Source organism: Chaetodon trifascialis, chromosome 7, assembly GCF_039877785.1.
Source record: "Chaetodon trifascialis isolate fChaTrf1 chromosome 7, fChaTrf1.hap1, whole genome shotgun sequence".
Taxonomy (NCBI): Eukaryota; Metazoa; Chordata; class Actinopteri; order Chaetodontiformes; family Chaetodontidae; genus Chaetodon; species Chaetodon trifascialis.
In genome coordinates, this window is record NC_092062.1 from 18,448,958 (window position 1) to 18,465,302 (window position 16,345).

General features: G+C 43.7%; 3 protein-coding genes across 5 annotated transcripts in view; 1 reads left to right on the forward strand and 2 right to left on the reverse strand.

The window, feature by feature from the left end:
- The window catches only part of chn2 (chimerin 2), a 22,927-nt gene extending 16,257 nt beyond the window's left edge, over window positions 1–6,670 (reverse strand). Inside the window, exon 1 of the mRNA XM_070966031.1 lies at window positions 6,344–6,670. Coding sequence (XP_070822132.1) covers window positions 6,344–6,392 — 49 coding nt within the window. The 5' untranslated portion in view covers window positions 6,393–6,670. The remainder of the gene's footprint in view (window positions 1–6,343) is intronic.
- cpvl (carboxypeptidase vitellogenic like) lies at window positions 6,416–12,908 on the forward strand. Its single transcript, XM_070966030.1, has 15 exons — window positions 6,416–6,684; window positions 7,275–7,432; window positions 8,226–8,502; window positions 8,665–8,843; window positions 8,922–9,043; window positions 10,014–10,128; window positions 10,266–10,324; window positions 10,459–10,538; window positions 10,649–10,715; window positions 10,811–10,933; window positions 11,062–11,193; window positions 11,407–11,505; window positions 11,586–11,759; window positions 11,929–12,111; window positions 12,195–12,908. Exons 3-15 carry the CDS (start codon window positions 8,480–8,482, stop codon window positions 12,291–12,293), a joined length of 1,455 nt encoding a protein of 484 aa, XP_070822131.1. The 5' UTR covers window positions 6,416–6,684; window positions 7,275–7,432; window positions 8,226–8,479; the 3' UTR covers window positions 12,294–12,908.
- A 535-nt stretch (window positions 12,909–13,443) lies between these two features.
- The window catches only part of creb5b (cAMP responsive element binding protein 5b), a 38,235-nt gene continuing 35,333 nt past the window's right edge, over window positions 13,444–16,345 (reverse strand). For all 3 annotated transcript variants that reach the window (XM_070966589.1, XM_070966588.1, XM_070966587.1), the window contains one exon: window positions 13,444–16,215. In XM_070966589.1, coding sequence (XP_070822690.1) covers window positions 16,061–16,215 — 155 coding nt within the window. In that variant the 3' untranslated portion in view covers window positions 13,444–16,060. The remainder of the gene's footprint in view (window positions 16,216–16,345) is intronic.

A 16,345-nucleotide genomic window follows, 5' to 3' on the forward strand; every position in this document is an offset into this window, starting at 1 on the left:
GAGAGGTGATGGAGTGAATGCCCTGTAGCAACTGATAATTTAATGTAGTACGTACTGGGTAAAGCAATGGCTTGTAATAAAAAGCACCACTGAACGAGTCAAAAATGTGGCAAACTTTGCTACTGTGCTACAGTGGCAGTAATGTCATAAAATGTCAGGCCCTCGATGTGACATAAATGGTGCAGCATGTTTTTACACATGATATAACAACGCTCTCACACCACAGCGACTCCACATGCTGAGGAAGGCCAAGGGATGCGGTCAAAAGCTTTGGAAACAACAAAAGAACTGGACCTTGCCTTAAGAATTTTTATGTCAGGCTTCTATTTCCAAGGTCGAGTGCGAACATTCAAACTCAAAATAATGGCGCTGCTTCTGTGTTAGGTTACCGTAAAGCTATCATTATATGAACACGAAGATAATATGAGCTATTATATTGCGAAATTTTTGTTAGCTCACCAGTCAAAACTTGGGACAGTCAACAGAAAGCAATAATCGGGCTCCTAACATACTTTAGACTAATTCAATGCTATTTAGCTATTTTTTACAGTATGACCCATTTACAGAAACATTTTGCTGCACGTTTAAAGTCGCTGTCCTGTTCAGTGTGCCAGTATGCCTAACAGATGAGACAGATTGGGATGACTCAATAACACAGTATCAATCATGGTGGTCTGCAGCTGTCACATAGGCAGAGGACACTACTAAAATCGCTGCTATGACAATAAATTATTCATCTGTCTCTCAGAGCTTTAGTGTAATGTATCTCATTAAATTCCCAGCAACACTGCTGAGAGACTCAATTGACTGTGTGAATAATGAATCATGCTGGTCCAGAAGATACATGTTGTTCATTTACAACATTCCTGCACTCATCAGCACATCAGCGCCACACCCCTCAGGCAAGAGGATAAAGAGATAAAACACACCTGAGAGGGTGTGAAAACCAGTGAGCACTTGTTGAATGTGGGCACCGACGTACAGGCAGCAGAATTGAGAAACTTATAAATGTCATCATTGTTAAAACTGCATCACAACTTCACAAAGTCTCTGCACATTCTTGCGCTATAACACGTATCTGTTTAACAGGCGGCACATGAGGAGAAGGCAATCAGAGCGTTTCCTTCATGCTGTTTTCTCTGCTCACTGCAGCAGCAGTCTGACTGGAGGCCGGCTGCAACACTATCAAGCACGCCAAACAGCTCATCGCTGCTCCTCATCATAATAGCACGGTTACTTCTGAAAGAGCTGAATTAATTACACAAGAGAGACAAGATAGGTGCATGCGATCAGGTGCTGAATAATTATGCAAATGACGAAAAAGCAGCTCGACCGAGAAGTGGATGTTCTGAGAGTAAATGTTGTTGCTAAAGCCCTCCACAGAATGTCTGCCGTCAAATACAAATAAATAGGCTTCAGGCTCAGTTCGCTGGTGTGTGGCCAAGCTGCCTTGGAAAATGCATTGTCCTAACGCTGAAGCTTTGTCACTGTGTATTGCACTGGCAACAGTCTGAAAGATTTATTCCACTGCGGCTTGTTTAAAGAATGTGATTTCATCTGGTCGGCTGCCAAGTATTCTCTTTTCAATCTGACTCTTTTTAATGACGAATGGCATTTCAGTCTGGAATTCTGTAGCCGTTTCGGCTCAGAATGGGGAGCTTTTAAGGGTCGACTCTGATGCAAACACTGGCACAAACATGCACACACACATGCAAATACATTAGGCTACATGGCACAAACCCACTCTCAAGCTAACACACACACACAGACACACACACACATAGACAAGCACGCACATAAGCACACACAGAAAAAGAACATCAAAAAGATTTCATAAGTAGCTCAGAGTTTGTGCAGCGTCTGATGATCAGGGAGAATTTAAAATTCTGGAGCAGCCAGAGGGTTCTTCCCCCAAAGCAATAGCTATTAATTGTGTTGCCCTCCATTACTCACCAGTCAGAGGAATTCAATAAAATAATTACCGGCGGGTGTTTGCTTTGGTGACAAAGAGAATACGTGATGAATGAAGATCAAGTTCAGCTAGGACTTTTATCCCCGGAGATAACGTCTGCTCTACAGTCTGTGTGCATGCAGGGAAAAAAAGGGGAAAAAATCCAACTTCTGCACAGAAAACAATGACTCGGGTTGAGGTTAATCAAGTGCAACAGCTCAACGAGTTTAGAGAATTTCATGACCTGTGCAGAATCGTGTTCAATATCACTCAAGAGAGAAGAAGTCTGAAATAAAACTCCCCACTAGACAAGACTAGCTGGCTTTGGATGGGGGGTTGATTTGCTGCATATAGATAGTAAAACAGTAGGTATAAAGATAAGACACGAAGCTGATCATGTTTCACTTCCCTTTCCCAACAGACAGACAGTGATTGGCTGTATATTGTAACAATATATGCAGTGTCTGTACATTTGTCAGGCAAGCAGAAGTGTTGGCTGTCTTTCCAGGCAGACGACAGCCAGGTAAACACAGCCACATATCACCAGACTGTCTTCAGGGTTTGCAGTTGAGAGCCTGCAATGCTCAGCACATTGATGCGCCAGAAATCCTGTCTGTTTGTGCATTTCACATGTTGGATCAAAACAAGACAATTTATGCAATAAAATGTCCATCCTCTCCTCAGAATACTGCTTACTAATTAATACTGGATGTGACCACAAGTTGCATCTGCAAACACATGAAATACAGTCTTGCAAGTCGCACAGCCATTACTGCATTAGATGCTAGCAAGACATCTATCCTTGCAGCTAAAAAGATGAGGAAACCAAACCAAACCAAACCAAACCAAAACACAGACATGCTTAAAACCTGATTGTTTTCAATATGAGTGTAAGCCTCAAATTTCTACACACATGAAATGAGTCATGAAAAACGCTTCCCCTCATCTATGCTGGGGTTGGGGAGTCTGTCTGAGCGGCAGAAAGTGAATGAGTTTGTGGGCTTTTGCTTGTATTGGTGCATCTCCCGTCTTTTTCATTCCAGTTTATGAGTGTGCTGGGTAATAATGGCATCCTCTGTGACCCTGATCCCTGATCCCATTGTTGTTAGGGTTGACCTTGACAAAGCAATGATGATGATGACTAAGCTGGTATGGATGTGCCACATGTTTCACCGCAGCATATTGGCTGTCTTTGTTAAGTGGCATTTTTTTCCGCTCTGCTGGAACTCAACATGCCATTCAGAAAAAGTGCAAAAATAAAGTCCAGCTGTTGTCAGATTGATCAAACATTGGGCTTCTGTGTGACTGTGATGACTCCTCACAGACTCGTGCTGTTTTCCCGTTTTCAATCTTTTGCTGGAAGAAGGATCCATCCTTTGCCAATCCACCGTTTTTTTGCCTAAAGTTGGAGGTTGGAGGGTATCGTACTGATTCATTGTTTCGAACCAAAAGCCCTAAGGCTGCAAATGTGATTAGGCTTGGCTATGGTAGTAAACTTGATTCGAATTGGCCATTTGACAAACTTGGCACAAAAAGAGAATTTCAAATATAACTTAATTATGCCTTGATTAAATGTATTTCTTTTTTCTATGTAATTTATAGCCTGTGTTATTCACATACATAAATTACATTCAGACATAACACAATGTGGAGTAGAGTGCAATGCCACAGATACATGCAGACACACACACACACACACACACACACACACACAAATACACACAAATTTGTGTCAGTGGGATGCAGCAGAACTGCAGCAGGGAGACCATCTGCGTATTACACTGGTCCAAAACAAGCATTTCAACACTGCCTTAGTGCTGACCGGATAAGATGTGACAGGTATGAGGGTGACTCTCAGGAGTGTGTTTGTGTGCTACACGGCTGGTCACCCTTTGTCAAACTGTATGTTCAGCTGTTAACAAGAATCGTTGGTGAGTTTATAGGAGGGGAGTGTAATTGAACAGTCTGACTCTGACAGTGCTTTGTGTCTGCCAGAGTCTGCTGTTGCAGGTAACACAGGATTGACTGCCGGGATAGGCACAACCAGAAGTGGCATACTTGAGGGGATGAACTCCCCCTCCACTGATGCTGTGAAACATGCAGATAATTTCAGTAAGCCAATGACACACATCCAGTCCTACATCAATTACACTGGCAAGGACAAGAAATAGATGTGGTGGAAAGAGTCTGAGGTGAACTGCAGCATTTGCCAGAAACATGTGCAGGATCGTGTTGAGCAGACAGCCTCTCTGTAATACATGGCTGCAATTCTGCCTCCCTGACCAATTTTGTCATTTAAGGCCTGGAGCTGAAGGCATACTTTCATGCTCTATCCCTCAATTTATTTTCAAAGCTTTATTTCCTGGAGCCGTCTTGCAAATGGTGTGCTGCTGGTACAGTGCATGCTTCCATGCCCGCTCGTGCCAAGAATGTGTAGGAATCTCCCTGATCTAGACGAATAGCCAGAAAATTTCTTTCCAGGGAAAGGAAGAGATTGCAACATGTATGCTGCAATCGTGTTGCAACCCTTTCAGTTTGTCTGTTGTCTTTTTATGACTGGCCTCAAAAATTTAGGCTGCTGTTGTTCACCTGTGTGTTATGGCTGCAGTTATGGACGGTGTGTATAATGCAGTCCACACACTACAAGGCAGTTTGCATACACCCCATTGTTCCTTTATTTCAATAACTTGCAGGAAGTGCATAAATAAATCAATGTTTGCTCCCATAATATAATTACCACCATCATAGATCAGTACTCAGCATAAAAAGCAGCCATCAGTGACACTTGGATTGAGTTGCATGAATTTTATTTACACGTTCTCCCCCAAACAACAGCCTCCAAACAGGATTACGAGACAGACTTATCATTAGATGCAGGTGAAAAAAAACTACACCGAGAGCACTTTGTTCGCAGATGAACTAATACGGAGCAGAAACCGAGCCGAGATTCATTTTTTGAGTCATATGCCTCATAGACAAGATTATTCAAATGTTGTGTCTGACTGCCAAAGAGCTCTGCATGAAAATAATAATACCCTTGTGACAACCACTCTATCCCTGGCAGCAGTGCAGCTTGTAACCTCTGATAATTATATTGAGAGCCCAACAGTAATGACAACCCTCCAATGCCACAGAAAGAAAAGACTTTCCTCTTAAAGCAGCAGTGGTCAAACAGTAAATCCGCTGCTTTCTGAAACGCACTCATGAGATAATGCTTTGTGAAGCATGTGGTCGCCACAGGCTATATCAGCTTGGAAATGACTGTCTGTCCCTCCCATCGAGCAGTACCTTGGGAAATGTGACTCTGCTGTGTGGTGTGGTCGGGATGCAGAGAGAGGAAGAAAGTATAACATACATTGCGTATACTATAGGATGTCCTCACCCTGTCATAAACTTACAGCTTTGCCATGCAATGTTCAATTGACGTGTGAGATGTTGGTGGAAGTGCAGAGCCTGGTTTTATTAACAGCCTCTCCCTCCCGCTGTTACACTGTCTCTATCACACAGGCCTCTGGTTGTTGGTGGGGCTTCCTCATCAAACAGTGGAGTTTGTACTTTATATCCTGGCAAACACGAGCAGCGCGTTTTATCAGCAAATAATGGGATATACACAGAGACAAGCGTGGAGCTGCTATTTCATGCTGGGTTTGTTTGAGCAGCTGCTAACCCACTTTCTGTTCCCATTTTGTGAAAACTGAACCCTGAAATTGAAATTTTGACAAACATTTAATAGGTGCTTCTTGCAGAACTATGCCTTTTTGTGGACACTGTAGCAGCATGATCTATATTATGTCACAGGCCATAGCATATTGAGATTTTCTTTTAACATTGTCAGAAAATGTCCAAGCCTGGTGCTGCGTTTGGGAAAATGGTAGACTACACAAGCCAAAGATAATCCTTAAAGCCAGCCAAGTGGAAAGTCAGTCAGGGAATTATGGAGATGATTGGCAATCTAATGATAACATCCAAACCCAACGTCAGGCTGACTGCATCTCACAACCTTATAATCCCTCTGCACGCGAAAGGTGCCCGTTCGCCTCTAATGTTTCCACCACAGCATCCAGATAGAAAGCATGGTGGTGCTTTTCACTTAGCATTACTCCCGCATCACAGCAGTCACTGGAAGCCACTGAAAAAAGATGTTTGTTTAATGGTAACGGGTACTTGTCAGCGGATGAAGACATATGAGGATGTCATATTTGGTGCATGTGTTTGAGGTGAGCATGTCAGGGATGTCTTTAGTCAAAATACTGAAAAAAGTTTGATTTCAGCCAAAATTTCAAAACACACAGGCAAGCAAAATTCCCCACAAAACAATGTCTTATTATTATCATCATTATCATGATCATCATCATAGTGTCTAGTTTGGGTCTGGGTTATGTGAACTCTTACCAGACGACACAGATGAACCTGAGAGGCTGGAGTTACTGGATGCTGCCATCCCAACCCGTTTCAAGCTCGGTTACTCCCGTTTGGCCAAGGTGCGCTCACAGTAGCTCGTCCCCGGCGGTGCCTCCATTTTCACTCACGTCCCAATGTGCTTCACCTCTGACGACTCCACCGGTGACTATTTCATGCCTCGTCTCGAGTCCCGAGCGCACCAGCCGTCTGTCTGAGTCCGCCGATCCTTCCCCTCGGCTCGCCGTGCGCCTTGGTGAGGAGCCCACGCTGCCGCGCACAGAGGTTGCTGCCGCCGCCGCCACCACGGGTGAAAATACTGAGACACGCTCCAGGTACACGCTCCGTGGATCAGCTTCTCCAAAGCACACCGGGCGGACAGAATCTGTAGGTTTAGAGCTGTGCCATGTAGGAATCAGCTATGGTTTCCATGTGCCACTTTAAGGATTGTAACAAACACACTACACTGCAGCGGAGACGCGCCTTCTTAAAGTGAAAGTTTGGAGCAGGGTTGGATGTAAGCAAAGCAGAAGAAGCCCCAAAACAGTCCTCTGAGGTTTTGTCTGCAGAATCCAAAACAGAGAAAACCCAATGTTATATGAGATTCATGCAAAGGCCCGACTGGCTAAACCACATTATTCCTGCTTCGGCACCGCATATTTTCATCAGATGTCATGTTATGTCATGTTATGTTGACATAGCCAGAATGAATGTCAGTTGTTTTTTTTTTGCGCCATCTGGTGGGGCTGCTTTCCCAATTTTCTGTTAGGTGAGAAACCAAAGAAAAAGATGGCTGTAGAGTCTGTGTGACAGTTTATTATGGGAGGTTTTGATTTCCTTCTTCACGGCTTCATATTCTTCTATTTAGGAAATACATGGGGTGGTGGCTGTCATCTTTTTTTTTTCTTTTTTTTGTGACTAACAGGTTGGCAGTCTGACACCTGGAGTGGGACGATTCATCTGTGCAGCAAGTGAAAGAGATCTCTGTCTTTACCACTGCTGAGGTGGCCTCTCAAACAATTGAAATCAGCTGCTAATACACAGCAGCAAGCAGTTTCCTCGTCCACCATATTCTTCCCAGCTGTGAGTAGATTCCTGATTTCCACATTAGGACAAAAGTGATTTTGGAGTTCCTCTGCCCCCTAGTGGCCAGGAATGAAAAACTGCAGCTTTAACCATCGTTCAGTAGTCTTTTCCTTCTGATTTGATCTTAGCCAAGTCCTGAAAAATACAGTTTCAGCTTGTATTTTTTACTGTCTTTCCCCATCTGGTTGCTGACCTCTATCTGCCATCTGGTGATGGGCAGGTAGGACAAACTGGAGACAGCAAAAACTCAACAAAAACAAAACGATAAGCTAACAGAGGAGAAAACACACAATGCATCTTGAATTGTGCATTCTCTAATGCATTTAGAGTTGTTTTTCCATTGAGGAGATTTGACTTTGGGGTGTTTTTGCTTGACAGGCGTCTGAGCCTTTCACAGCCAGCCCTGGTGGCTTTACCCAATTTTTTTATTCTCCGGTTTCAAGATGACAGTGAGACACAGACCCAAACCACTCATGCAGTGTCCCAGTTTCTCTGCTTAAGTGTTCAGTAGAATACAAAATCCTGACTGAGCATTATTCTGGTAGAGAGTTTAAAGGAAGCACTTTGTGTGTCAAAGTGTCCCTGAATGCAGCACTGAAATGTGATTTTAGTACCTAAAGTACGCTTCGTTTGCCTTTTTGTGGAGAAACACAGTGCAGGGAAAAATATCCCTCCAAAAAAGTAACATTATGCCCTTGTAAATGAGTCCTCTTTATCACAGACGGTATATGAACACAATACTCTTAGTAGCGGTAGTAGCAGTAGTACCGTTTCTCATTTCTCTATTCAGGCATATGATTATCAAAGCCGCCTTGCGTTTCCTGCGAGACTGCGACGAGGGCTTCAATACACAGACTGCTTCAATACACAGACTACTTCAATACACAGACTACTTCAACGGCCACGTGATCTAACGTGTCATATGACCTGCTCAAATCTGATCATGTGACTCAGCCTCACAGGTCCACATTTTTCACAGTCAGCCCGCAGCTGACTGGATTTAAGACGTCTCTCTGGCTCAAGGCTGAGATTTCTCCCGTCACCATGAAAGCAACAGTGAGCACGAGGTGAGTTTCAACCAATTAAAATGTGTCTTTTCGCGCCTGCCGCCGGGCACGCGCTGAGCTTGAGGTCAGGCTGTGTTGGGATAGCGGTGACTCGCAGAGTTTGAGGTTCACCGATCACTGAGCGGCCCTGAAGTCTGATATGCGCTTTGTAAACACCGGCAGGCTGTGGAGGGAAACTCTGGGCTTCCTGCTGCTGTGGCTCTGCCTTCACTCTGCACAGTCGCGGGGCTGCTCGTCGTTTTTCTGCCGAAAATCCCACCGTGTCAGCGGCCTGAATGGCGTCGACCCCGGGTCTCCTCTCTTTCTCACTCCTTACCTGGAGAAGGGCGCCGTCGATGAAGGTATAACACTGCAGACAGCGAGGTTCATTGTTACCGTCATTTGAGCCACCGGTCAGACCTCTTCTCCTCTTGGTCCAGCCAGGAAACTGAGTGTGGTGGGAGAGCTGCCAGGCGCCAACGTCAAGAGTCATGCCGGGTACCTCACCGTCAACAAGAAATACAACAGCAACCTCTTCTTCTGGTTCTTCCCTGCGCTCATGGTAGGCTTACACTTCTCCTTCACAACAGGGACTTACCAAATGATAGAACTGCACTGTGACCAGTAGTTTGGGAGAGGATCACGAGACTTAGATTTTGAGTGAGACGTTCGCGTGCTTGTTTTCTTTTGGTCTCAACTTCGTTATGCCTCAGGTATTTGAACTGTGTTCCACTGTGTGTATTCAGTCAGCTGCAGTGCAGGAGTGATGCTGAACTTTGCTTTGTGTCAGAAGTGGTGAGGTCTTATGAAGCAGTCAATATTTTTTCAGGTTATTTCTGGAAACCTTTTTTTGTTAGAGCTATAAGTCAGTAACCAAGTCTCATATCTGCATTTCATACTTCATTGTGGCGATGTCACATGCCACCTCATGACTGACACTGAATGGTTTTATATGCAGATGAGCCTCACAGTGGAGTGCATGACTTCTGTTGTCTCCTTCTGCATGCACGCTCTGTGGACATGCCCATAGAGGAGTCTTTACTACTGTGTTTAATGTGCATACTGTGTGAGAGTTAATACATCAATTAAACACATTTCTGAGACAGCTGTGTGATTCATGCATTGTGAAATATTTAAAAACAAAATGATTCTGAAATGCAGAACCAAGAGTGAAAGTGGTGACTGTCTCCAGTTTGTTGTCACTTTATACTGAAGCTTAAGAAACAATCCTTCATTTCAGCCTGAAATCAACTAAATTTGGTACTCCAGTGTTCATATTCTCACATTTGGTGCCAAAAGACAGATGTTTGATTATTCATCACATCTCTACAGACTGAAAAACCTGCCTCAGCCCAAACCTGACCCCATTTTAACCTTTAGTGCTATCACATGTGAGGAAGTTGAGTGATAACAGGTCCATTCATACAAAGTGTGGTTTTTCTAGTGTTATCTTTACCTTTGTTAATAAAGTCAAGTCACCACTGGGTGGTGCTGATATTTTACCTCTGTGTGTGTCCTGCTCTGACTGACAGGCTGGCCGGGATAAAGCTCCGGTCCTGCTCTGGCTGCAGGGTGGGCCCGGCGGCACCTCCATGTTCGGTCTCTTTGTGGAACATGGACCATATGTGGTGTTTAAGAACCTGACTGGTAAGAGGTGATGTGGTACGACAGCAGCATGTTTGCACATGTATTATAATCCTTCTTTAACCTCGTGAGCTTGAGCCGTGTATAGTTTGTGTCACTGTTTGGCTTCTCTGAGCCGCTCCTGTTTTTTGTCTCTGCAGTCGGTTTGAGGGATTACGCTTGGACATCGAGATATTCGGTTCTGTACATTGACAATCCAGTACGTATCATCTGTCCTCAGACAAGGAGGCCTCTTCAATTACATGAAACACATTTTCCATCATCAGCTCATCAGAGTGTTTCATGTGCATGAAAAGTCTTCGAGGACGAGCTTTTGTTTTTTCTGTTTTTTAGGTTGGAACAGGTTTCAGCTTCACGGATGATGACAGAGGCTTTGCTCAGAACCAGGATGACGTTGGCAGAGATCTGTACAAGTAAAACACCGCCATGCAACTCTACCGCAGTGTTCTTGTCACTCGGGTCTTAAAGTGTGGTGTTTGATTGGTAGTAACTCTTTTATTATTCCCATGTCTTCCTTTAAAAGTGCTTTGCTGCAGTTCTTCCAGATCTTTCCTGAGCATCAGTCCAATGAGTTCTATGTAACTGGGGAGGTATGTTTCTTTTTCTTTCCAAGCTTTGCAAAGTTAAGTTGATCCCTGTTTAAAATATGCCCCAACCCGTGTAAACCTCCTCTGCCCTCACGCAGTCTTATGCAGGGAAGTATGTTCCTGCTGTTTCTTACTACATCCATAAAAACAACCCCACTGCCAAAGTGAAGATTAACCTCATAGGGATGGCGATTGGTGATGGGCTCTGTGATCCAGAAATGGTACGTATCTGACAAAGTGCCATTTTCTGACATTTGTCAATCAGACTTTCAGTTAATAAAACTGGTCACTGAGCCTTGCATGTATCAGAATGGTCACCAGGAAGATATGTGACTTCTTTCCATTTCAGATGCTGGGTGGCTACGGTGAGTTCATGTACCAAACGGGCTTGATCGATGAACTCCAAAGACAGTATGTCATCCAGCAGACAGACTTGGGGATTAAACTCATCCAACAGCAGAAGTGGGTGGAGGCTTTTCAGGTAAGTGATGCTGCATGCCTCTTATGTTTGTTAAAAATCATCATTTGTCTGGATCAGGGCCCAAAGTGGGGCCTGTGTGCTGAAGTTGGTCTACCATAAAGTGCGATTGTTAAGTGAACAAAGGCCATTTTTAGTGTCACTTTGTTGTGAAACAAACATTAGAATTGTGAATAAAATCAAAGTGCTGACCGTTGTGTTCACGTCTGACTTAAGGTTTTTGACCGCTTGCTGAATGGTGACGTGGAACCGTATCCCTCCTTCTTCCAAAATGCTACAGGCTGCACCAACTACTTCAACTACTTGACATGTCAGGTACTTAGAAACACAGCAGAGCTCAAAGCTGCCTGTGTAAAAATGTCTTACTTAAAACGTCTCTGCACAACCCTCCACAGGAACCTGAAGACCAGCAGTACTTCTCCCAGTTTGTGACTCTGCCGGCGGTACGACGCGCCATCCATGTGGGGAACCTGACGTTCCACGACGGCTCGGAGGTGGAGAAACACCTTCTGCAGGACGTCATGAAGAGCATCAAACCATGGCTGGGGGTGCTGATGGACAACTACAGGGTGAGGGGTGTCAGATGGTCCACTGTAGTCTTAGTATTTTTGCATAGGTCAGTCCGTATCCTCCAGCCCAACCAGCGAGAAATGGCAACTTTGTCCTGCCTCCATTTAAAGAAAAAGTCTCTCTAATCCCCCTCTGACAGTCTTGAACTTTTCGGTTGGCTTCATGCAGGTCTTAATGTACAGTGGTCAGCTGGATGTAATTGTAGCAGCCCCGCTGACCGAGAGGTTCCTGCCTACTGTCAACTGGACCGGGGCGGCCGAGTACAAAACAGCCCCTCGCTTCCACTGGAAGGTTCAGCCCAGCGACTCAGAGGTGGCAGGTTATGTGAGACAAGTGGGAGAGTTTTACCAGGTGTGCAAATATTAACTGCAGTCGAAAGAATGTGAAAAATTCCTTGTGAATGCCTGTTTTGAATTCTGTAATCTGTCATGCAGGTCATCATCCGAGGAGGGGGACACATTCTGCCTTATGACCAACCAGCGAGGTCCTTTGACATGATTGACAGATTCCTTTCAACACAGGGCTGGATATGACGTGTTCCGGTGCCGATCAAACCACCTCCGCTTCAGGAAGCACACTGATGATGATTGACTGTCGATTATCTTCAACGCATCCTCGTGGGTGATTTTTTATTTTTTTTTTTTAAACATTTTAGCAGTTTTGGTTTGGGACTGTGGGGCCTCTCTTTAATGCACTGCAAATGAAATAAGTTCACTTACTCTGCATCCAGGCCTCTGAATCACTGCCCACATGTCAGACTATTTTTTAGCAACTCAAATAGTTAAAGTGGAAACAAAATGTTCCACGAAAAGTCCTGTGAAAATCATTTCATGTTTAACTCTGTTGGGAGTGTGCGGGGGATTTGTGTCATTCAATCACTAAACGCTTGATGAAATTTAAAGAAATTACCTTAAAACCAGACCTGAATTGTCTTGAAATAAAAAGGATTTTCTACATTAGAGTGTTTTTAATAATCAGAGACTGCAAAGAACTGAAGGACTTCTGTTGCAGGGTTTTACACAGATGGCAGCACCTGTTGATGAATGGGATTTCTCCTCTGATGGTTATCCTACAAAATGAACACCAGGGGGCACTGTGCTCCCAGGAAACTTCAGTGGATACCCAGAAACTCATATACAGACAGTTCACACAATTTCTTTTTGTTTTTTTTAAAGTTTATAACATTACATCTGATGATCTGAACTAGGGCTGTAAAAACAATATGAAATGACTCGACATCTTTGAACAAATCATAGCGGCCTGTTTTGCATCAGTCCACCATGTGTGTTAATGTCATTATTCTGGCTACTGTTGTGGCTTTAAAAGGCGTTTGACACACTGCAGTGTTCTGTGGTGATTTTCACAGAATGCCACAAAGACGCGGACTCAGGTTAACTGCCATGTTATTTCATCAGGCATCTATCAAGATGTCTAGACAGTTCAATAATTAATGAGTATTCTAAACCTTTAAAGCATCTAACTATTTAATGAGCAGTTATGCCTGAAGGACAAGCAGCGGGAAAATACTGCTGATCGTTTGGTTTGATCATTAGTCTTCTTTTAATAGAGTTGTTCAGATATTCTCTTCAAATGTTCACTTGATGTCTCTCAGATCATTTCTGCACTCTGCGTAGGACGTCATCGTGTCATCGGTGACATACAATCACATCAGTTAGTTACATGTTACAGAACAAGTGCTTTATTTTCATACCGTAATGTAACTGCAGTGATACTTTAACATCTGTACAAATGCAAAACAAAATGGAGATACTGTCATTACAGACACAAAAAATGTACAAAGTTATGCAGGCGAGAACGGATTCCTCAGTTCATTACATATAAACAATGCGTTTAAGCGCTGAAATGAGCCTCGATGTACAACAAAAGGCAACAAGTGCTATGCGGACATTATTTACAGGCATGTACCACACATTTACTCCCTTCAAACAGAAAGGTGGTTGAATTACATGTACAGGATTACAGAAATTAATGACATTATGTACAATATTTATAGTTTTAGATTTAAAATAATACAATTATAACATCATTAATGTGTAGGAAGTTTTCTCTCCACCTGTCACAAAACCACACAGACACACGCACACTGCACTTCGATCTGTCCTGTTCGTCTGCCTCTGCAGTGACAAAAGTCTTTTCCTGAACCTGGATCCGCAGTCCGAAACGAAACTAGAGACTCTATAATGATTCCAGTTGACAGTATTTTGAGATCGTTACCGTATTTTCACATGCAAGCAATACAAGTTAATTTGGAATGGTTTAACAATCTAAATATAGGTGTTTTAAAAAACGACCTAACATAAGGCAAGCTTCAGTTCAAAGGGTTGCTACGACAAAGCCCTTTTCAAGAGAATCAAGTACTCTGTCTCATCAACACACACGTCAAACTGCACACACACAGACTCTAAGGTTAAGACGTGAGATGAACAGTCCGAATGCTTTGACAAAACTTGAGTGTAATCCATTATGAGGATAAAGACATTCTTCCTTCATTTTTGACAAAACGAGAGCTGGAGTCGCTTTTTGTTTTCCAGAATAAAAACTTTATGGTGCAGGGTCCTTTTCAATTGAGTCTCATCCTACAGCATGAGCTCTAGGTTCCCTTTATCTATAGACATGTGATGCATGCCAGGCACGGTGTCTCCATAAAGCCAAACACAGTCAGGTTTCTTGCTGGTGTGTGAAAAAGGGGGGATCACTGAGAATTACTCGGACCTTAATATGGCTATTCTACCCTCTGACATGACAGAGGACAAAGTGCATAGACAGCTCTGCGATCGCTCCACCTGTCAGTGGAATGTATTTCATCCATCCTACTGCAAAACACAGTGCGTTATGGTCATCATGCTAATGAATCAACATTCCTGGTCATAGGAAAGAAAAAAAAGAGCAGTTGTCAACATCAGTTGAATTTCAAGAATGTTAGGGAGATTAAAAAAAAAAAAGGGTAAAGCCTGAATCATTAGCAGTGCAGCCATCACCGATCTGAACTGCAGAGGAGGCCCAAGAAACAGAGGAAGAGAAATTGATAAAGAGGTCAGAGATCAATGGAAAACGGCCAATAACAGAGAAAACCCATTAATACGACACTGAGAATTGATTGTTTGAAGAAATAAGAGTGGCATTTTGCATTCTACAGTAAGCCAACAAAGGACTTTAAGAAAGATTCAGGCACATTGTGACATTTTGGAAAGCACAGGCACAACGTTGCCAGTTGTGGGATGCCAGTCAAAAAAAAAAAATCATGCTCACACTCACTTTCTCACACATTTTTTTGTTTTTCTTTCTTTACACACCTGCTGAACTTTGTTCTGCAGAGGAAAGAAAGCAAAACACGAAGTATATATAATTCACATGCACACGATCCAATGTTGTATTAATTTGGGATTTGAATCCAAAATGTGGATCCAGATGCACAGACACACACAAAAAAAGAGGCCTCAATAATTAAAGCTTCAGTTGGTCCTGGAGAGCGGAGGAGTTTGTTTCATACTCCCAAGCTGCCTCACTGGAATCACAGTGCACAGTTCTGTAGCTGTAACAGCATCGTATGTCCTCGGGACCAGAGTGGCCTGACACCGATCATGACGTGGACATACAGTAGAGAAGATGATCAATACTGCGATATATTGCTTCCATTTGATCATGTTTTCACGCTGTCGTGCTGTACTTTATAACACTCTTTAAGAATACCGCAGACAGGGAAAAGGTTAACAGTCGTATACATTTCTAGGAAAGAAAAGGATCATAACACCTGCTTGCATATTCCTTGTCTTCAAGACATCATTGTGACAGTTCGACTTGGTTTCAGAAGGCAGCAACATCCCACTCGCTAAGTCTGTTGCATACACTCGGCATTCTGTCCACATGTGACACTCAGAGAGCGGTTTGACTCGTGTTTCAGTCCATTGGGCATACAGAGATGTAAGGTTTACTCACAGAGATGACAGTCTGAGGCTAATGTCTCTTTCCTCTGGATCCATGACCACCATGGTTCATTTTGTACTAGTACACAACAGAAAAAGTCACTTAAATGCTGCATGAGATTAGCAAAACTCCCTTTTCGCTAAAAGCACAACAAAAAACGGATTAAAAAAAGAGGCAGCACACCATTGAACATTTACGCGTTAATAGGGTTGGTCTATAAAAATACATACTGTAGCTACTGTATAAAGAACAGCCTCACAGGCCTTTGAGGTTTTTCTTGATGGAGGGGGTGGGGGCAGCATGTGCAGCTGGCGGCCCTCAGAAAGCAGGGAAATGGGGGGGGGGGTGTTAGGGCCTAGTGGATGGGGTTAATGTCTGTGCGGTGGTTGGCTTGCCCGTGCACACTGCTGCCCCCTACGGTTGTGGTGGAGGTGGTGATGGTGTTGTGCTGAATGACCTGCTGCTGGGAGCACGCTGGCGCTGGACTGCCCGCCGGACTGCTCTCTGGACCTGAGGAGACAGCAGAGACATCACTGAGGATGGACGACGTGTGTACAGGACGTGTGTGTGTGTGTGTGTGTGTGTGTGTGTGTGTGTGTGTGTGTGTGTGTGTGTGTGTGTGTGTGTGTGTGTGTGTGTG

What these genes read in the sequence shown, in the direction of transcription:
- cpvl (XM_070966030.1), top strand. Translation starts at nt 8,480, where the DNA reads ATGAAAGCAACAGTGAGCACGAG. An exon ending in TTCTGTACATTGACAATCCA is followed by an intron (nt 10,325 to 10,458) that starts GTACGTATCATC and finishes TCTGTTTTTTAG; the next exon opens with GTTGGAACAGGTTTCAGCTT. An exon ending in AGTGGGTGGAGGCTTTTCAG is followed by an intron (nt 11,194 to 11,406) that starts GTAAGTGATGCT and finishes GTCTGACTTAAG; the next exon opens with GTTTTTGACCGCTTGCTGAA.